At 47.0% G+C, this 22,940-nt stretch overlaps 1 protein-coding gene across 1 annotated transcript in view; it reads right to left on the bottom strand.

Annotated features, from left to right (window-relative positions):
• The window catches only part of PRPF39 (pre-mRNA processing factor 39), a 464,264-nt gene that overhangs the window by 61,930 nt on the left and 379,394 nt on the right, over positions 1 to 22,940 (bottom strand). Inside the window, exon 14 of the mRNA XM_078659680.1 lies at positions 3,944 to 4,061. Coding sequence (XP_078515806.1) covers positions 3,944 to 4,061 — 118 coding nt within the window. The remainder of the gene's footprint in view (positions 1 to 3,943; positions 4,062 to 22,940) is intronic.

Below are 22,940 nucleotides of genomic sequence, written 5' to 3' on the forward strand. Positions count from 1 at the left end.
TGAAGAGATAATGCAAGTGCTGCTGCCCTGTCTTGGCGAGATCTAAAAAGGAGAATGAACATGGAACATCAAAATAGTTGGCCCAAAGTTGTTGGTCAGGATTTGAGGGAACTCTCACCACAAATCGTAAAATAATAAACCTGACCATCAGTCTGAATAGTCTTAGCATCACAGAGTATTGTAATCATTCAAGTACAGAGCAACATTATGAGGAGTAGGAACATCAATTCAAAGACCCAAGGATCATAAAATTAGCAGTCTTCATTGCAAATGAGGCACAGTGCTTTAGATATGCGAGATGAAGTTGGTGGCAGAGAGTGAAAGATGGAATGATGCTTTAAATATAAAAGAAGTTTTCCTGCAATCCCACCAGTTCCAAACAAAACAATACAATATTTCCTAGAAATAATTTTAAGGTTCCCTATCTATCCTGTGCGTGCAATCAATACGTCAACCTTTAACCCCTTGGCCGCGGCAGTAATTCCGCCGTGGCGCTAGGGGGGAGGGGTTGCCGCGCGGCGTCGCCATGCTCGTGACGGACTGCTCCGTCACGAGCCGTGGTGGTGCTGAGCTTGTGACGGAATGGTTCCGTCACGGCCCCGCCCACCTAATAGAACGCTCAGCGCAGGCGCGTAATCAGCGCCACGCCAGCCCGGCGGCCGGGCCGTGACGGAACCATTCCGTCACCAGCACAGCACCACCGTGGCTCGTGACGGAATGGTTCCGTTACGAGCATGAAAGGGGTTAAAGAAGGAATAGCTAGCAATGGCAACATCAAGACCGTTGACTCGTGTATCTAAGTTTCCTTAACCGCATGCGCGCTAGCGGTTTTCCCGCTGTGCGCTGCGTTTTTTTAAAAAACGCGTTACATGACGAGCTCAGCTCGTCATGAGCGTACGAGCGTCGTCACTCATGACGAGCTCAGCTCGTCATGAGCGCGGAAGGGGTTAATAGGAGCGATAAATGACACTAGCTCCAAAACTAGGTTGGAGGAAACAGCTTTTGTTTCAGTTGTCCCCCCACTTGGACACAATTTTTGCTGCTGGATGCTGATTTTAGACTCGAGGTGCACTGAGGCCTGCTAACCACACCTCGGTGCCAGTGCACCTTCCTTAAAACAAGGTCATGTCTGATTGTTCTACAACTGGCCAAGGACTTTAGCACCCCTGAAAGCACCTAGTAAATGGTACCCAATGGTGGCAAGGGTACTAAAAAGGGTACCTAAGGGCTGCAGCGTATCTTATCCCACCCTAAGAGACCCACACACCAACTTCACACAGACTGCCACTGCAGACTGCTTGACCGTGCAAACCATGTTTGAAAACATGACTGGACACTCCTATGTACATGCCAAAGCCACTGCATGGGTCAGATGTAAGGCACCCCTACAGAGGACTTTGGAGCCCTAATGCAGGGTGTATTATAGCACATTTGAAGACATATCTGCATGAGCAGATATACTCCTGTAATGTCTAGCTACATTGCAGGATATTATAAGTGAGCAGGGAAGCTAAATTAAGGTATGCACTGAGCAATGGTCAAAACAAGTTTTTTGGTTGAAATTCTAAATGTTTTGCTTTCAAGACTGACACTGATTATGCTGAAAAAGAGGTACTCTTTTTGAGGCAAGGACTTCTCTGGATTTAAAATTCGATCATCAGCATGAGGTCGGCATATGTGCAGGGCTCGACAAATCCGAAAAATGGTACTAGTCCTGCAGGTCTAGTACCATGGAAAATCCCCTCGACCTGACTCCAACCCACTTGACCTCCGTCTCTGAAAACGGAGCAAAAGTGACAAGATAACAAGATTTAAAGGCATGTTTATTGCTCATTTCCTTTGTGAGCAATAAAAATGCCTTTAAATCGTGTTATCTTGTCACTTTTGCTCTGTTTTTAAAGACAGAAGACAAAAGTTAGTTTGATTTCCTACTCGCCAGAAAGGGCGAGAAGGACCTAAAAATAGCTCGTCCTCATCCATTCTCCCTCGCAAATGCGAGCGGGCGAGTGGATTTGTCGAGCCCTGATGTGTATAGCTCCATCCTCTGTTGAAGGTCTGCTTGGATATTGATGTTGATCCTCTTTAGAGAATGTTTTAACTTTTAAAGCTCATTTTCCTCTTAGATTGTTTATACTCCTGAAGGTGATCTGCTTCAGGTCTTTCAATTCACTATGGTTCTTTTTAAGTGGTGGATGAAAATGTTGGTGTCCCTGTCATCTTTTGTCTCGAAGGCAAGTCTTGGCTGGGCACTATATAAGTCCTTGGTGTACAAGGAGGCTGTTGATCTCTGGATATTGGACTACGATTCAGATGTAGATGGGGTCCCAGATCAGCAACTAAGGGAAAGGTTGATAGTCTTTCCAAACACCACCCATTTTAGTGCCTTCTCTGAAGTCTACTTCAAATGCACCCTGTGGAAGCTTATGTGAGAATTCAGTGAGTTGTAAGGGAGGACGGTGTTCCATTGTGATGAAATGTGCCCAGAGTATATCCTTCCTTTGCTTAACGGTCTTGCTGCACCAAAATGCTCCAAAAGCAAGGGCAAAAAGAACAACTGATGGACTGAATGCTGAACAATGTCATACATTCACCCCAGTACAGCCTAAATCCATTGTATTTTTTGCTCCCCATACCATTTCAGTTTAGACCTACCGTGGGGGCAAATCAGTCTTGGCCCTGTTCCCACAAGAGAACCGTCCAGCCAGAACAGCCAGTCCAGGTCCTCCCTGGACTGGAATCAAGCATCATATGACCTGTTTCGGGTTATCACACCTCATCAGCCAGATTAGCTTGACTCCAGAGGCATGGAGAGCACGTGACCCACGTCTATGAATGCCTGTTCTACTCAGGGTGACAATTGCAAAAAGAACTATTGGTTGACAGAATGCTGAACAATGTCATACATAGATATGCGCCTAAATCCATCATTTTTTAGCTCCCAATGCCATTTCAGTTTAGACCCAGCCCTATGCAAATCAGTCTTGGATTTAACCCAGATCTCTTGACTGGGGGTAAATGTTTGATATGCTTTGCATTCCGTCTATCATCTGTGTGTCTTTTGCTTTCTAGCCCTAAGTGCACCGGATATGCCCAGATGGGTGTCCCGGGCTCATTGTGCCACTGAATTCAAGATCGCCTGGCTGTTGAGGGGTGATGCCCCAAAACTGGTCCCAGGATGCTGGTTTTCAGTCAAGGGAGGACCAGGCTTGGCAGTTCAGGCTGGACTGTTCCGATGAGGAACAGAGTCAAGATTGACTTGCATATGGCTGGGTCTAAACAGGGGTGGCATGGTGAGCAAAAGAACGATGGATTTAATCCAGATATCTTGACTGGGTGTGAATGTTTGATATGCTCTGCATTCCATCTATCATCGCGTGTCTTTTCCCATGAGCAAGGCAGGCACTCACATGAAAATCTCATGGTAGGAAAATATTACAGATCCTATGCCGATCAAGGAACAACATTTAAAAAAATAATGTTAGATATACACCTCCCATCCTCATTTGACCGGATCCAAACCGTTAAGTCACTGAGCATGAAAGTAACCCTATTATTCCGGAGTCCTACACTGTTTAATGATTGTATAATCACATTTCCAGTCCTGGGTGCAAATCCACATCTATTTTGTAAAGCTCTATCAAACAGGCCTGAACCCAATGACGAAACAAAACTCTAAAGAGGAGTACAAGTGTCTGTGCATTGTTGGTTGTGGATTTCAAAGAATGTGAACACTACTCAAACCCCAGGCATGAAAACAAAAACTTCAGATTGCAGGATAACTTTAATGTTGCATACCAAACACTAGATTTCCAGGAGAGTGCACAGAATGTTATCATCCACATGTTGCAATCGTCAGTTTTACAATGTGGAAATCCTTAGGCCCTTACATACACGTTTGAGGTTTTTTCTTTTTATTTAGCAGAGCAGAAAAGTTTAACATTACCTGATACCAAGCATTATAGTTATATGCATTCTGACTGGTCTGCAAGTCACCACTCATCTGCGTAGATAACATGGTTGTATCATCCAAGAGTGCTTTCTTTTCGTCTGGCTCCTCAGATCTGCAATACAGGAATACAGATGAATATCTTGCAAAACTATAATATACATTTTCTATAAAATTTCAATCATATGCACGTCAAAGCCATACTAAATAGAAAAACAGTAATGCAATAAAACTGATGCATAAAGCAGCAAGGAATTATCTGAGTAAAATATTTTGTTTAGAAGGAAAATGCTACTTACCAGTATGCATCTGTTCTTGGCATGTAGAGCTGCAGAGTTACACACTGTGCATAGATGGCCACGTAGTGTTGGACCCGGATGTTTGCAGTTTGTTTTTGTTGTAGAAAAGTCTTTGGAAGTCACATTACAGGTGATTCCTCCTTCGGATCATACTGCGCATGGACATCGGCTCCATCCCCAGATTGTTTTGCGCCATTAGGGAAGTGATGGAGCTGTACAAGAAGTAGTGATGTCCATGTGATTTGTATCTAAGATAATACTGGAACAGATAAAGGCAGCCGGGGAGGCGGGTGGGCGTGTGTAACTCTGCAGCTCTACATGCCAAGAACAGATGTATACTGGTAAGTAGTATTTTCCGTTCGAGGCATAGGAGCTGCAGATTACACACTGTGCATAGATTGTATAGCAGTACCCACCTTTACCGGCGACAACCCGTATCTGTTGCAGTTGTTTGAAACAGAGTTTTTAGTACAGCCTGGCCCAGAGTGGCTTGTTTTTTAGTTTGCACACCTACACAATAGTGTTTTGTGAATGTGTGCGGTGTAGACCATGTAGCTGCTTTGCATATATCATCTAGGGGAATGTTCCCTAAGGATGCCATTGAAGCCCCTATTTTCCTTGTAGAATGGGCTTTTGGAGGAATTGTTAACGTACGTTTGGTTTTCTGGTAACATATTTGTATGCATTTAACAATCCACCTAGCTATCCCCGATTTTGATATGGGGTTGCCTTTATGTGGTGGTGAAAAAGACACAAAAAGTTGTTTCGTTTTACGAAAAGTTTGTGTCCTTTCGATGTAGTATAGTAATGCTCTTTTGATATCTAAGGGGTGTAGAGCTCTTTCTGTGACTGTTTGTGGCTGCGAGAAAAATACAGGCAGCTCAACAGATTGATTTAGATGGAATGGTGAATTGACTTTTGGAAGGAATTTAGGATTAGTACGTAGAACCACTTTGTTATGATGCATTTGCAGAAAGGGTTCTTGGATGGTAAATGCTTGTAGTTCACTAACTCTTCTGAGAGAAGTAATAGCTACTAGGAAAGCTACTTTCCAAGTTAGGAATTGCAATTCACATTTATGTAACGGTTCAAAGGGAGGTCCCATTAACCGTGTGAGAACAATGTTTAAGTTCCACACTGGTGAAGGTGGGGTTCTGGGAGGGATTATTCTTTTGAGTCCTTCCGTGAAAGCTTTTATAGCAGGTACTCTAAAAAGAGATAGATGTTGTCTATTTTGTAAATATGCTGCAATGGCAGCAAGGTGTAGTCTGATAGACGTGTAGGCTAAATTACACTTTTGAAGGTGTAATAGGTATCATATGATGTGTTGAAAAGACACATCTAAAGGATTTATGTGGTTGTTTTGACAGTATATCACAAACCGTTTCCAGTTTCCATTTAGCAGCATAACATGCTCTAGTAGTGGGACGTCTAGCTTCTTTAATAACGTTCATGCATTTTGGAGGAAGGTTGAGGTAACCAAACTCTGACTTCAGGAGCCAGATCGCTAGGTTGAGCTGAGCTGGGTCCAGGTTAATAGGCGTGAAGATAGGCTTAGTTTCTGGTGTGGTACCACAGATAGTTGCAGCAGCGTGGTGTACCACGGTTGTCTGGCCCAAGTTGGAGCAATTGGAATGAGTGTTAGGGAATGTTGCTGTAGCTTGCGTACCACTAACGGAAGTAGTGGGAGAGGAGGAAAAGCGTACGCAAATTGTCCTGACCAGTTCATCCATATCCATTGCCTTTGGACAGCGGGTGTGGATATCCGGCAGCGAAGTTTGGGCATTTTGCGTTTTCGTGTGTGGCGAAGAGGTCTATCTGAGGTTGGCCCCACATTTGAAAGAACGGTTGAAGAACTTGCGGATGAAGTTCCCACTCGTGGATCTGTGTCTGTCTACTTAGCAGATCTGCCATGGTGTTTTGTACTCCTGGAACGTGTTGGGCTAAGAGGAAGATGTTTAGTGGTACAGCCCATCTCCATATCTGCTGTACTAGCTGAGAGAGCTGCAGAGAGTGTGTTCCCCCTTGTTTGTTTATGTAGTACATGGCTATCATATTGTCTGTGCGGACTAAGACAGCTTTGCCTGATACTTGTTTTTGGAATGCTTTTAGGGCTAGAAAAACAGCTAGTAACTCCAAGTGGTTGATGTGGAGTAACTTTTGTTGCAGTGTCCACATGCCTTGCATGGTGTGATGCAGTAGGTGAGCTCCCCAGCCGGACAGCGATGCGTCCACGGTCATGATTATTTGAGGAACTGGCTCTAGAAACGGTCGGCCCTTTGAAAGGTTTTTGGTGTTCCACCACTGCAGAGAGCGAGGAGTCTGACCGTCTACCAACACTAGGTCTGTTAATTGACCATGAGCCTGGTTCCATTGACGTGCTAGGCACTCTTGAAGTGGACGCATTTGCAGTCTTTCGTGAGGTACTATAAATATGCAAGATGCCATCATTCCTGTGAGCTGCATGAACACTCGAGCTGGAAGCGAGTGTTGAAGTTTGAATCTTGTTAGGAGAGTTTGTAAACTTGTTATCCTGGCTGGAGAGGGATAGGCTAGTGTTAGTTGGGTGTTTATTGTAGCGCCAAGATATTGTTGTAAGTGTGAAGGTTGCAGATGTGACTTGGTGTTATTTACTGTGAATCCCAAGTTGTGGAGCAGTTGAATCGTAGCGTGAGTATTGTACACACTGGCTGTATGAGCTGGCGTTTATGAGCCAGTCGTCTAGGTATGGGAAGATGTGAATATGCTGTCTTCTTAAGTGTGCTGCTACCACTGCTAGGCATTTAGTACACACCATTGGTGCTGTTGTGACTCCGAATGGGAGCACTTTGAACTGGTAGTGCTGCCCGTCCAGCACAAATCTGAGATATTTTCTGTGCGCTGTGTGGATAGGAATGTGAAAGTAGGCGTCCTTGAGATCTAGAGTGACAAGGAAGTCGTTTAGTAACCGGAGCGGAAGGACTTGTTGGAGTGTGACCATATGAAAATGATCGGACTGTATGTAAATGTTTAGAGGTCTGAGGTCTAGGATAGGTCTTCGAGATCCGTCCTTTGGGATTAAAAAATATAGGCAATCTACTCCTTTGTTTTGCTGATGCATTGGGACTATTTCTATTGCATTTTTGTGCAGGAGGGACATCACTTCCTGCCTGAGCCGTGACAAATGTTCCTGTGACATTGGACGCTGCCTGGGTGGTATGTTTGGGGGGGGTGGATGTTAGTTCTAGACAGTAACCTGACTGAATTATTTGAAGCACCCACCTGTCTGATGTGATTTTCCCAGGCTGGTACGTGTCTTCCCCTTCCAGGAGTGGAACGGGGCGGGGGAAGGGGTAGAGGCAGAGCGGGAGTTGTTGTTTTTACCTCTGCCCTTATTGTTGTTACCTCTGTAACCACCCCTTTGGTAGCCCCTAGTATAGGTGGATTGTGTGGGGGCTTTGTACGAGGTAGAAGGTGTGTCAGAAGAGTATGCCCTGGGGGCGGAGCCGGGCCGGCGGCCAAGATGGTCGCACGAGTGCCCGGCTCCGCCGGCTCTCCTCTCCCGCCGCCTGGTTTCCAGTCTGCCCCGCACAACTTTGGAGCTTGCATGTGTCGGAGGAGGTGCAGAGTGGACGTGTTTGGCTCCGACCGCGCTCCGTGCCTCGGGTGCGGAGTTATGGCTGTTTGTGTTCCTGGCCCGCGACTGACGTCCAGCCGGGCCCTGGCGTGATGGCGCCGCGGCCAGCGAGATCCACATCGTCGGTCGCAGAGACCCGGGAGGACCCGCCCCACATTCGCACAGGTCAGCCCGCCCCTGCAGCCTCGGCTCCGGCACTGCCCATGCACCGGGAGGACACCGCGTACGCTGCATTCTGTGCAGGTTTGGTCGTTCCCCCCCGCTCCCTAATTGGCCTCCACGAACCCTTCTCGTTGCAGGCTGCTTTGATGGCGTACTACCTAGTCTGCAAGGGGCTGCCTGCTCCACATTTTCGTTGCGTGGGGCTGGCCCCGGTGCGGCACCGCCGTCGCGCCCTTTTTGATCATGGGGATTCGACCGTGTTTATCCTCATGCTGTGGGGCACAGATGCTGATGGGTAGTGCCTGGGACTGCCGATTCCCTCTCCCCCTCTCATCGGACTTGGGGCGGGCGGCCATGACACTTGCTTTGGCGACGCATTGATTTGGGGTCCCCCCGCTGAGTGGTGCGTAGATTGGTTGCGCCCCCAATATGTGTGGAAAGTACACGTGATGGTGGCTGGGATGTGAATGGACGTTCCCCTTGTGCTGACGGGGAGGATCTGGAGCTGGATTGCCGTGGGGGACGCCAGACGCCGTCGGAACGGAAAGACGCCCCATCGTGGTGTTTTGGCTGTGAGACTTTGCCCGTGCTGCCCTTCCTTGGATCCTTATTGACTATGCTTGGTGTTGGGACTCTGCTCCGTTTCTCTTGGCGACTTGGAACTATGTTTGCGCTGCTGACGCTACTTGTGCGCTCTTCACTGACCGCCTATTTACCATTTGTTCATAAGACTTCGTGGAGTGCTCCAAGATTCCGTGGATTTCTTTTGCAACATTATCCTTTTACTTGTTTATCCTGATTTCGAACTTTGCACCCACGAAATGGCCGCCCTGGCTTTCCTATATACTGTGCTTTGAAAGAAGTCGCAAAATGGCGGCGGTGGCCCTGACGGTGCGCCCTCTAGTACCATTGCATGGCATCTCTTTATGTTAGCATGTCCGCTTATTGTTTTGATTCCCTTTGTTTTCTCGCTTGTAATTTGCGCCATGTCTCTATTCGGACCGGCAAATTGTAGGCTCCACTTTGACGCTTGGCTCCTCCTTCCCTGGCATGTAAAGATTTGCATTTTGCTTGATTAACTTGCGAGGGTGGGCTATATCACTGATTTTATCCCTGCTCTGGTTTTTGTATTTCATTAGTCGTCACAATATTATTGCAGGGGTGTGGGACCCGGGAGGAGGGGGGTCGGGCTCCTCGTTAGGGGCCCCCCTAGTTTCTTTTCCCCTTCTGTGGGGTCTTCGATCATATTATTCTCTCTTTCCGCTTTTTCAGTGTTGGGTGTTGTTTTTTCCCTTTTCTCTTGTTCTTTTTCTATATTTCGGGTTTTTCCTCTGGGCGACAGGCACGCTGCTAGGGGGGTGGGCCGTGGCCGTACGCAGTGGTGCAGGGTGGGGGGGTGGGGGTGGGGTATTGTTTTTTGACTCTTTTCAGTTCCATGGCCTTTTTCATGTTGTTATTCCTGTTTTCTATCCCTTTTTCTTCCTTCTTTTTTCTCTTGGGGTCGGACTCTAAGCACGTCATTGTGCGTTTCTTTAGTTCAATGCGGGGGTCTCTGTCTTATTGTTTCATTACGTGACGGGCGGGTGTGGTCTGGGCAGGGGTCTGTTTTGTTTATCGACTATCCTGTTGGAACGTTTTGCTATGTCTACCCTGCCTGTGCTGGCCTGCCGTAACTATCCTGTGTCGAATGACACCCTAGTGTTTGTAATGTTTATTGATATGATATCCGATCCTGCCTTTTTTCCTTTTTAAAATAAGAAAACGAAACCTTTTTGTTCCTGTTACCATGTTTCATTCGGCTATCCTGAGTTGCGCATCGATACTGTGAGATGTGTTGTTGCTTTGATCCTGATTTACATTGTTTGGCTGTCTTACCTCTGTACCCTTGCTTTGCCGAGCCGTGTGCCGGATTTTGAATGTAACTGTGAAATGTCAATAAAGGTTTAAAAAAAAAAAAAAAGAGAAGAGTATGCCCTGGTGGCGCCTCTGTAAGATGAGCAGCGAAATGAACGTCTAGGAGCCTGCGACTGCAGGGCTTCCATATATTTGGCCGTATCTGTATCCTTTTTCATCTTTTCAAGGAATACATCTACATTGGGTCCGAATAAGTGTTGCTCATCAAAGGGTTGGTTAAGTATAGCACTTTGGACTTCAGGATTGAACCCTGATATGCATAGCCAGGCATGTCTACGCAACAAAACACTGGTGTTGACTGCTCTGGAGGCAGTGTCTGCTGCATCAAGTGCACAACGAATGGAGGTGTTTGTAATATTTTTCCCTTCTTGAATATGTTCATTTGCTCTATCTTTGTACTTATCAGGGAGGTGCTGCATTAATGATTCTAATTCGTCATAATGTGCCCTTTCATATCTTGCCAATAATGCTTGTGTATTGGCAATACGCCACATGTTTGCTGCTTGAGATGCAGTTCTTTTCCCCGCTGTGTCAAGGAGCTTAGACTCTTTATCTGGTGGGGGAGCTTCACCTGATATTTATTTATTTATTCAAAGTTTTATATAGCGCGAACAAGATCCTTACAGATATCAGAGCGCTTCACAGATACAGGGGTAGGGGCAACAGGAATGAACAAGATAATGGGAGCAGCATAGTAATCACTAACATAGTAGGATAACAATAATGTACAGAAACATATCAAAATACAATCAGGTAAACAAGTAATATAAGACGTCAAAAGTCATTGCTCCCACTACAGAAGGGTTTAGGTAAAGCCTTGGATGTGTGGATGGCTTATACCAATTTCTTAGGATAGAGAAAGCACTGGGTGGGGGCATCGGGAGGGTGAGACAATACACCAAAGTGTTAACATATATTGGTCGGTAGTAAGAGTAGCGTAGTAGTGACATCATAAAGTAGGAGTATAGTGCCAAAGAACAAGGTGATCAGTGATACAGAGCGATGCAGAGTCTCAGATCCAGTATCCATAAAGTTTAGGAGATCTTGGCCAGAAGGATTGTTTTCACCTCTTTCTTGAAGAGTGCATGTTTGTGAATTTGCTCTTTTGCATGCATTTGTGGTACTGGGCCTTTAAATATATGCTGGGTCTGAAGGGGCGGCTTTATATTTCTTCTCTATTCGTGGGTTTATGACCAGAGTTCTAACAGGGTCTTTGAAGACTTCAGGAGCATGCTTAATCACTCCTTTAAGCACGGGTAAAATGGATGAGGATCTTTGTGCATTATCAAAGGTATCCATTAGGAAGTCTTCATCTACAGGGTCTCTTTGCATGTCCATCCCATGATACTGCGCAGCTCTGTGTACTAATTGATTGAAGGCCATAGTGTCTTCTGGAGGCGAAGGCCTAGAGGGGTATATGTCGTCTTGAGAGATATTTGGGATGTCTGGGATGTTATAATCATCCCACGGGTCTGGTGAGCCTGGAGGAATAGATGGATCATCTGCGTTACCCCTATATCATCAGAGCTATCATCCCTATTGTCTTCATCTGGTATGATAGAGGATGTAGGGGAATGTTGTGGTAGGGGCACAGGTGGTGATGGCATAGGTGGAGAAGGGGAAGGCGCTCTTAGAGGAGAGGTAGCCATGTCCTCCTTTTTTGGATGAGGAGCCGGTGCAGGTGTATCCAGTGGTCGTTTTTTTTTAACTTCGAGTTAATCGACCAGAGATTGGATCTTTAACCAGAGCCTTTTGTGCAGGGTGTGGGTGAAATAAGTCCTCTGCAGGAGGCCGATCTTTTGGTGCGGAGGGAGGTTTCGGCACCGAAGTAGCTTCTTTTGGTTTTTTGGCAATGTCTTTAACAGAAGCAGGAGTATTTTTCGGCTCCGAGGGTTTTTTCAGCTCCGATGGTTTTTTCGGCTCCGATGGTTTTTTCCGGCTCCGATGGTTTTTTTCCGGCTCCGATGGTTTTTTTCCGGCTCCGATGGTTTTTTTCCGGCTCCGATGGTTTTTTTCGGTTCCGAGGGTCTTTTTGAATCCGAAGCATGTTTGCTGGGTTCCGACCTGGGTTTCGGTGCCGAGGGAGTAGCGGTATATTTCGATGCAGGCATGGTAGGTGATGTTGTCTTTTTCGGTGCCGGTAGGTGTGCGCCAGCACCGTGGGTAGGCCGACTCGAGCCAGAGTCGCCGGAAGGCTTAGGTAGCTTCTTAGCCAGGCCCGAAGGTGGGGCAGTAGAAGCCGTGTCTCGGTGTGCACCCGAGCCAGAGGGAGAGGGTGTGACCGAAGCCTTTTTTGACTGTCGAGGAAGGGTCGGGGTCGACTAGCTTACTTACGACCCGCTGTGCTGGAGTGATGTCCTCGACTTCGGAATCTTCTGCCTCGGAGTTGCTGTCGACGCCATGTTATTCTGGGACATCGACGCTGGATCTGGATGTCTTATCTCTTCATGGCTCAAAGTGAGAAGATTGGGAATGAGATGTAGTTTTTGGTGAGGAACAACCGAGAGCTCCAACAGAGTTGTGAACCACGGTTGCCGGGCCCATGTGGGAGCAACTAGGATTAGTGTCAGTGACGCCTATCTGAGCTTCCAAACCACCAATGGAATGAGTGGTAAGGCGGAAAAGCGTAGGCAAATATCCCTGACCAATTCATCCATAGTGCATTGCCTTTAGACAATGGGTGTGGATGCCTGGATGCGAAGCTTGGGCATTTTGTGTTTAGGTTTGTGGCAAACAGATCTATGTCCGGAAAGCCCCACATTTGGAAGAATGGGAGGAGAACTGGAGGGTGGAGTTCCCATTCGTGGATCTGTTGTCTTTGACGACTGAGCAGATCTGCAATCCGATTGTTTACTCTGGAAGGTGTTCTGCAAGTCGATACAGATGGCCTGTGCTAGTTGTGACAGCTGGAGAGTGTGCGTGTCCCCTGTTTTTGTATGTAGTACATTGCTGTCATGTCTGTACGGATCAGGACAGCTCTGCGTACTAGATGTACTTAAAACGCTTTGAGCGCTAGAAAAATCGCTAGCAGCTTTAGATGATTTATGTGAAGCTGCTTTTGCTGCAGGCTCCACATGCCCTGAATTGTAGGAGTCTGGAGATGAGCTCCTCAACCAGTGAGCGATACATCTGCTGTTAGAACTATCTGTGGAACTGGGTCGATGAAGAGCCGCTCTTTTGAAAGGTTTTGTGTATTCTACCATTGCAGAGAGCGATGGGTGTGGCCGTCCACCAATACCAGATCTGATAACCGACCTTGAGCCTGGTTCCACTGACGTGCTAATCACTCCTGAAGGGTACGCATCTGGAGTCTAGCGTTAGGGGCTATTAGAATGCAAGATGCCATCATCTCTAATAACTGCCTGAACACTCGAGCTGGCAATGAGGGTTGAGGCTGAAACTGACAGAGTAAGGTTTGTATGTTGCGGATTCTGGCGGGATTGGGGTAGGCCAAAGCCTTTTGTGTATCTATTGTGCTCCCAGATATGCCTGTGTGTTGGAAGGCTGTAGTTGGGATTTTGACAGATTTACTGTGAATCCAATATCGTGGAGCAACTGCACTGTTTTGTGAGTGTGACCTAGACTGCTTTTTTGCAAGCTGGCTTTTATGAGTCAGTCATCCAAATATGGGAAGACGTGAATGTGGGGTCTTCGTAGATGAGCTGCAACTACAGCCAGGCACTTGGTGAAAACCCTGGGTGTGCTAGTTACTCTGAATGGGAGCATCTTGAACTGATGGCGCTGGCCTGCCACTACGAACCTGAGGTACTTGTGGTGAGTAGGGTGTATTGGAATATGGAAATAGGCATCCTTTAAGTCTAGAGTAGACAGAAAGTTGTGAAAGTGGTCAGACTGAATGTATAGATTTAGTTCACGGAGGTCTAGTATGTGCCTGAGAGCCGTCCTTTTTGAGAATTAAAGTACAGGGAGTATACACCTGCCCCTTGATATTTTAATGGGACTGGTTCTATAGCTCCCATCTCTAAAAGAGAGAGAACTTCTTGCTTTAGAAGGGTAATATGTTCTTGTGATATTGCATGTGATCTTGGAAGAATGTTTGGGGTGTGTGTAAGTTCCAGGTAGTAACCATATTGGATAATTTGTAAAAACCCATTTGTCAAAGGTGATTGTGTTCCAGATAGGGAGAACTTGTGAGACGCCCCCCTACAGGAGTAGAATGATCGGGGGTAGCGGAAGAAAGTCACTGCTTGTAATTTGTTGAGGAAATGCGTGTGAGTTGCCTCTGCCTCTTCCCTTACCATAGTTTCCTCTAAAACCTCCTCGGAAATAGCATCTTGATGAAGGTGATTGGTTGTTGCCCTTGTAGGAGGAGGGATTTTATGTAGAAATATTTTTGGAGCCACCCCTGTAAAAGGAGCGACAAAAGGAACTCCTATTGGCAAATAACTGCAAAGCCCCCATGGACTTTGCGACCTCAGTATCTTTTTTCATCTTTTCCAGCGAGGTGTCGACTGCTGGACCAAACAGGTGCTCTTTGTCAAATGGCTGGTTGAGAATAGAGGCCTGTACCACACGTTTGAAACCTGAAATTCTCAACCATGCATGCCTGCGTAACAGTACACTGGTGTCTACTATCCGCGCTGCTGCGTCTAGGGTGCACTTGATGGAGGTACTGGTGATAAGTTTGCCCTCCTGAATAAGATCATTTGTCTTAGATTTATGTTCATTAGGCAGAAATTGCATGAGTTTTTCTAACTCATCATAATGAGCCCTATCATATTTAGCTGCCTGAGCATTAGTAATGCGCCAATGATTAGCTGCTTGTGACGCTACCCTTTTGCCAGAGGCATCAATTAACTTGGACTCCTTATCAGGAGGAGGGGCCTCACCTGTGGTCTGCGAGTTAGCTCTCTGTTGAGCATTGGAAACCACAAGAGAGTCTAAGGGCAGCTGACCCTTGATGTAAGCAGGGTAAGTAGGGGTCGGTTTATTTTTATTTTCCACCTTAGGCATGATGATTCTTGCACCTTAAAGGATCTTTGAAAACCTCACCTGTGTGTTTAAGCATCCCCATAAGTATTAAACAAGAAGTCCTCCCCATAAGCCTCCTTATGCAGTTCCACCCGTGATAATGAGCAGCCCTGTTAAGAAGCTCATTGTATCCTATATTGTAGTCAGGTGGTGATGGTATGGATGGATATAAAACAGGGTCATTATCCGGGTTTGGGTCAGTGTCAATCCTCCCATGGGTCAACATCCTGTGGCCTAGCCTCATCCCATCCCCTCCATCCTGTGGGTCAGGTGATAGAGGTAGTGAATTAGTGGGTGTGATGAGTAATTGAGGGGGTGAAGGGTTAGTACCCACATTTTTTCTCTTATGGTTCTCTACCTGTTGGCCAATTTTCCTTTTTTCAGGTAATTTGGCTTGGATATGACCAGCATCTGGGTGTTCTGTTTCGGATCCGAAGGTGAAAGATTAGACCGAGGCTCTGTTGGTGGAGTCTTTTTGTCTTTGCTCGCCGTCTTCGGCGTCGAAAGGTTTGGCTCCGAACTTTTCGATACTGAAGATTTACTCTTCGATAAAGATGGAATGTGGACCATAACATGCTTTGATTTCGTCGCCAAGGATTTCGGTTTGACGCCGGCATGGGGCCGACTCAAGCCGAAAGGCTTCTCTTTGTGTTTCGGCGGCGGGGTGCTCAAAACTTTCTCTTGCCGATCTTGGCCCACAAGCAGAGTAAGGACAGGAGCCTTTTTGGTCTTGTGTTGTTGGGACAAGGGGGCTTCTGTACTCCCGGTACACTGACCCGGTGTAACTTGCTCCTCTTCTTCCATGTTGAAGTCTGCCTTGGCTCCTTGAACTCATGCTTCTTCTCGGTCGGAATCTTCGCCGAAGAGGTCTGGTACGGAGCCGCCTTGGTGTTGCATTTCGTGACGTCGAGCCTGACGGTAACAGAGCATCTTCTTTGATCGAAACAAACAGCATGCATCGCAGTCTCTCTCGTCATGTTCTGGGGATAAACAATGGGTGCACACTTCGTGCAGGTCGGTGCGCGGAAACTTGGCGCAACACCCGGGACAAGCTTGAATGGAGTCCGTTCCATCGACTGCTAGCGAGCCTGGCGCGGGTATGCCCAACGGCCCTCCAAGAGATTTCTGATCGAAGATCTTGGAGTGGAAACAATACGTGGAGAATGGGAAACGCGATCGAGAAACAGTAGTGGATTGCGCGTAGAATGGAACCCGGGAAACGGTACCGAACTGGAGCGCAGTAATTAACATCCAAACCCTATGGTGGGAAAAAATAATCCAACAATGGAGCCGATGCCAATGCGCACTATCACTGAAAGGAGGAGTCACCTACCTCGTGACTGGAAAAGACTTCTTCCAACAAAAAAAAGTGCAAACATCCTGACCCAACACTAGATGGCAGGCTATGCAAAGCTTGTGATCTACAGCTCACATGCCTCGCACATAACAGTTTTTTGTTCCATTTGTATTCGATGCACAATCCAGTCAACTAGTGACTCCATGCCACAAGCCAAAGCTCCCACTACCACCAACCCACCCAGACGGAACTGGAACAGAATACCCGAAATGGACTTACGCAGCAACTCAAAACTAACCAACCCAACACCACCACCAACCTGGCCGAGTAAATCACCAACTATAATCAGTGGATCTGTAACTGCCCAGATGCGCTGGCACCCATCAAAACCAACAGACACAGAAGATCCAACAAAAAGGCCTCCTGATATACAGAAGAACTCCGCGACTCCAAAAGATACTGCAAACAGCTGAAAAGGAACGTATAGTTTCTTACCGGTCAGTGTAGTTTTGCAGCTTGAAGACTTTCTGTATTCACTATGCTGTGCATTATTCGGCCATCTAGTGGTTGGGTCCGGAATTGTAGTCTTTTTAGCCCTTTCTTTTTTTTGTGGCCCAGGTGAGCGTCGACATACCACCATTTGGTGTCCTTCGTGAAGTCGACGCGCTTCCTCCGGAAGCTCCCACCTTTGGTCGCCATCTTCGGATTGTTTTTTTCTGGTCTTGTGTTACTTTTCCTCTTCTTTTATCTCTTAAAGTCTTTCTCCAGTTTGAATCCCTTTCCTCCTGTCATCTTTCTGGCGGAGGAGAGTGGGATCACTAGTGAATCCAGAAGTCTTCAAGCTGCAAACCTACACAGACAGGTAAGAAACTAAGTTTTGCAGCGTGAATCTTTCTGGATTCACTATGCTGTGCATAGATTTTGTAGCTGTGTCATTCTTGTGGGGGCTGGATGGAAGATGAGCTCTGGTTACTGAATATCTGTTGTAAGACCTTCTGTCCCACTTGCGCTTCCTTATTTCTTTGAATATCTATGCAGTAGTGCTTAGTGAACGTGTGCACTGAAAACCATGTTGCGGTTTGGCAAATGTTTTGAAAAGGTGGGTTTGCTAGAAACGCAAATGTTGCTCTTTTCTTCCTGGTTGAGTGAGCATGAGCTGCTCCTTGAAACTGTTGCCCTGCTTGTTTGTGGCAGAGTTGTATGGTTTGTGCAATCCACCGGGCAATGGTATTTTTGGTAACTGGTCGTCCCAAAAAACTGCTGGCAAAGGAAACTAAGAACTGCTTTGTCTTTCTGCACTCCTTTGTCCATTCTATACAGTGCATTACTGCTCTCAGGGCGTCCAGTGTGTGTAGTCCCCTTTGGGTTTGTGGCTGGTTTTTGGAACAAACTATTTGAATTGTCGGACTGATGTGGAACCATGGCACCACCTTCAGCATGAAGTGTAGGTCTGTTCTCATTACAATCCTATTGTTGTGTATTTGCAGGTAGGGCTCTTGAAGTGTTAACAAATGTCTTTGACCAACTTATCCATAGCGCATTCCCTTGGGACCGATGGTCTGGTTGTCTGGATGCAAAGTGTTGGCATTTTGGTGTGTTGCAAATAGGTCTATTTGCAGTGTATCCCACTTCTGGAATAGCTTTTCTATTTCCTGTTGGTTGATATCCCATTTGTGGGATGCTGACGTCTGCCTGCTGAGTGTCTACTTCCACATTGTCCTTCACTGGGAGATGTATTGTTAGTAGGTCTATTCTTAGTGGAATGGCCCATGTCCATTTCCTGTGCTAGCCCTGATAGTGCTACTGATTGTGTTCCTCCTTGTTTGTTGATGTAGAACATGGTGGTTGTGTTGTCTGTTTGGATCAACACCCTGTTTCCGTACAGCGCCTTCTGAAAGGTTTTTAAGGCTAGGAACACTGTTTTTAGCTCTAGGTAGTTGATGTTTGACCGCATCCTGCTGCGACCATAACCCCTTCATCTTGAGTTTGTTCATGTGCGCACCCCACCCCAGTTGGGAGGCGTCTGCTGTGATGGTCACTGTTGGAGTTGGCTGTGTGAATGGTTTCCCCTGTGATATGTTTTCCTTGTTCTACCATGCTATTTCCTTATGCACTGCATGTGTGACAACCACTAGATCTTCCTAACTCCCGGTTGCCTGTGACCATTGCTGCTGTATACATTCCTGGAACGGTCTCATGTGTAGTCGAATATTTGGGACCAGGTGTATGCATGACGCCATCGTTCCCATTAGTTTGCTCACTGTCATCACTGTCAGAACTTGCCAAAGTTCTCTTTGTGCTGGGGAACACCTTGCCCTGTATAGTGTTGATCTCTGCCCCTAAGAATATCTTCACCTGTTCCGATTCTATTGATGACTTTCACAAATGGACTGAAAACCCCAGTTGGATTAGCGTTTGTATGACCTGCTGGATGTGTTGTTTGCATTTGTTGTAAGAGCTTGCCTTTACGAGCCAGTCGTCGAGGTAGGGTATTCCCTGCCTCCTTAGGTGGGCAGCTACCGCTGCTAGGCGTTTTATAAACACCCTTGGTGCGGATTTGAGTCCAAATGAGAGTACTGTGAATTGGTAGTGAGTTTTGTTGATCACAAACCTTAGTAGGTGTTTATGTCTTGTTGATGGGGATGTGTAAGTACGCATCTTTTAAGTCTATAGTTGCCATGTAATCCCCTCCTGTATCTGGTGTATTACTTCTTGCAGAGAGATGTCATTTTGAATCTTTGTGTCTTTATGAACTTGTTTAAGAACCTTAGATCCAGGATAGGCTTTAGCGTTTTCTCCACTTTTCGTACGAGGAAGTAGTTGGAGAAAACCCCTTTGTTACTTTCCTTGCAAGGCACCATCTCGATTGCCTCCTTGTCGAGCAGTTCCTGCGCCTCTAGTAGCAAGAGTAAAAGTTCCTTTGCTGAGTGCACCTTGTTGTTCGGAGATTGTTTCTCCAGCTCTATGCAGATGCCATATTGTATGAGGTTTAGTATCCATTTGTCTGTTGTGACCTTCCTCCAATCCTGGAAGAAGTCCTTCATCCTGCCTCCTATTGGTGTTACATGTTCGAGGAACTGTCTTTTGTTGGGATGCCCCCTAGTGGCGTTGTCTGTGTGGGCGCTTGCCTTATGGCGAAGTCACTTGGAGGTGGATTGTTGTCGTCCTCTCCGTGTCTGTCCTCCTCTGTTTGAGCGCCCTCGAAACGATTGGCCCCGTGGCTGGTACTGCCAGTTTTGCTGCTGGTGTCCCTGCTGTTGCTGGGTCTGGCTGCTTCCTTAACCTTGTTGGAAGGTTTGGTGCAATGTACTAGGCTGGTTGCCTCCCCTATCTGTTGGCCGCCTTCCGATTGGTGTACCCCTTCTCATCCCTCTGACCTGCAGTGCTCCCATGGATCCTGCGGTCTCATTGTTCTGAGCGGAGTTAACTTGTCGTCAACTGCCGTTCCAAAAAGTTGCTCTCCGTTGAAAGGTGTGTTCAGAATGTTGTTCTGTACCTCAGGCTTGAAGCCAGAAATCCTAAGCCATGCGTGCCTTCTCTCTGTCACCCTAATCATCACCTGCCAGCTGGAAGTCTCCGCAGCATTCAAGGCCGACTTCAAACATGTGTTGGCCATGTTTTTCGTTCCTCTACCAGGTGGGCTGCCCTTTGCTGGTACTGATCTGGTAGGTGCTTCAGGAGTTGCCCCACTTCCTCCCAGTGCTGGTATGCGTGCCTGTTAGAGCGTTTGAGTGGGCGATACGCCATTAATTTGCCTCACTCCGTTCTATTTTACTCCCCATGAGGTCCATTCTTCTACTCCTTATCTGGAGGTGGTCCGGCATTTGTGGGCACATTGGCCTTTTTCCTAGCCGTTGCTGTTATTATTGATTCAGCTGGCACTGATCCCTGAATGTATGCAGGGTCCTTTGAGGAGTGCTTGTACTTCTTTTCTGTCCTCTGGGTCACTGATTTACATACAGCTGGCTCCCTGAAGGCCTCCCTGCCTTGGTCGAGTACACTAGGGAGCATGGGCAGGAACGGACTCCTTGTTTGTGTAGGTAGCAGAGTTTCCAGGAGAAAACACGCCTTGGGCTTCTCCTCTTCCAACTTCACTCCATAGGTCTCTGCAGCCCTTTAACCACCATAATATAGACCCCTATTGCAGGCTGCATGTCTTGGTGCAGACAAGTGAAAACATGACATGTCACACATCCCTGTGAGCCATGCCCCTACCACTGTATGTAACATTTGCAGGCCACCCCTACAGCAGGCCTAACAGCCCTAAGGCAGAGTGCTGAATTTTACTTGCGAAGGCACACCTGCATGAGCAGATATCCCCTATGTGATGCTCATTCCTATTATTGTCAGTTGAAGTGGACAGCGAAGCTTTTTTAAAACATGTGCTAGACACTGGAAAGAGTTTCCCAGCTACACGAGAGCTTCACTGAAAATAGGGATGTTTGATATTAAACATCTAGTATTGGTAAACCCACACCGATGTCAGTGTTGGATTCAAGAATGCATGCACCGAGAGGGCACCCTAGAGGTGCCCCCTGAAAACCCACCAGCCTCCGGTGTGCTTGCTGACTGGTTTCTGCCTGTCTGCCATCCGATATGCTATTCTGGCCTCCTAGGGTGAGAGACTTTGCTCTCAGGAGGCCCACAGCAAAAGCCTGTCCAGGAAAAGGGTGTAACGCCCCCTCCCACAGGATGACCTACTAACTAGCCTCCTTGGGCCGGCGACCTTCAAAGAACCTGTGCCTTTGGAATGCCCATCTGGCTCCCCTTAAATGAGAGGAAGCCACCCCCCCTGTCCAGAGCCCCCTAGGCACATGGACATGTGGGGAAATTAGCTAGTCAGGTAGGCGTGCTACCTCCAGGCTAGTACTACCCCTATGGTGGGCTAGAGTGAAGAGGACACGATTTTTTCAGAAGTAGCCATCTGTCAATCGATCAGGTCGTACTTGTAGAGCTCGACTTGTCACCCAAGAGGGTATCCAGGTGCTTGCCGTATGTTTCAGGCGAACAGCCAGTTATTCAGCCTCTTCCTGAAGAAGATCAGCTAAGGTGCATTGCGCCGATGAAGGGGAAGGGTGTTCCGGGCTTTGGCGGCAAGATGGGAGAATGAGCCTTCTCTGGTGCGGCAGCAGCATATGCGAGAGATCTGTGTGGGATGAACTGTCTGAAGGAAAGGTTCTAGGGGGGCAGTGGAACTGCAGGTGGTGGTCTTGTAGGCAGATCCTTGGTCGTGGGGGGCTTCGCAGGTGTGGGTGAGAAGCTTGAAATGCCATTTCTTCTGGACCGTGAGCCAGTGGAGATCCTTTAGATGCTGGGTAATGTGGGTCCTCTTGGACAGGTTGAGGATCAGTCTGTCGAGTGAGTTCTGGTTCATCTGGAGTCACAGCACGAGTTCGGTGGTGGTGACTGCATAGAGTGCGTTGCCGTAATCCAGTCTCCTGGTGACAAGGGCCTGTGTCTTCCTGGTGCTGGAGGGGAGCCACTTGAAAATTGTGCAGAGCATGCAGAGTATGTGGAAGCAGGCTGAGGAGACGGCGCTGACTTGACCGTTCATGGAGTGTTTGCTGCCAAGGATGATGCCAAGGTTGTGGGTGTGATTTTTTGGTATGGAACGGGAAAAACATTGGGAAATGGCGCAAATTGCTAAAAAACAAGGACCCCCCTGTATGAAGCTGGGTTTCTGTTGCAGTAACACCCCCCTTCAACTTTTACCAGACTACTGATGAAGCTGGGTTTCTGTTGCAGTAACACCCTCTTCCAACTTTTACCAGACTACCGATACACTTTGACTATGTGCCCTGGGTCCCTGCCAATCAGGTTTTTCCGTTCGAGGCTTATGAGCTGTAGATCGTATACTTGTGCATAGACTATACAGCAGTTCCCTCTTTAGCGGTGGCTACCTGAATCTGTTACAGTGGTTTGAAAAAGTGTTTTTAATACAGCCTGGCCCTTACTAGCTTGTTGTTTTGCTTGCAAGTCTACACAATAGTGTTTTGTGAAGGTGTGTGGTGTAGACCACGTTGCTGCTTTGCAGATGTCATCTAGGGGAATGTTCCCCAAGAAAGCCATAGATGTCCCTAGTTTACGTGGGGAGGGAGCTCTAGGGAGAATGGTTAATGTGGGTTTGGCTTTAAAATAGGATATTTGGATGTATTAAACAATCCACCTTGCAATCCCCGTTTTTGAGATATAATTGCCCTTTTAAGGTGGGGAGGAAGCAAAAAAAAAGTTTGTCTTTCTAAAGGATTTTGTTCTTTCAATGTAGTAAAGTATCGCTATTTTCACATCTAGTGTGTGAAGAGCTCGTTCTGCTACGGAGTCTGGTAAAGGGAAAAACACTGGGAGTTCTACAGACTGGTTAAGGTGGAAAGCAGACACGACTTCAGGTAGAAATTTTGTGTTAGTCTTAACAACCACTTTGTTATGGTGCATTTGAAGAAATGGTTTTTATATGGTTAATGTCTGGAGTTCACGGACTCTTCTGAGAGAGGTGATGGCAACCAGGAAAGCTACTTTCCAGGTGAGAAATTGGTAATTCGCATTTATGCATAGGTTCAAAAGGGGGACCCATGAGTCTGGTAAGGACCAAATTCAAGTTCCATACTGGAGCGGGTGGAACTCTAGGTGGAATTATTCTTTTAACCCCTTTGTGCGCATGACGGAACGACGCCGTCATGAGCCACGGCGTGATTCCGTCATGCGGCTGGCGCTTCA

The sequence above is a fragment of the Lissotriton helveticus genome, chromosome 9 (assembly GCF_964261635.1).
Source record: "Lissotriton helveticus chromosome 9, aLisHel1.1, whole genome shotgun sequence".
Classification (NCBI taxonomy): Eukaryota; Metazoa; Chordata; class Amphibia; order Caudata; family Salamandridae; genus Lissotriton; species Lissotriton helveticus.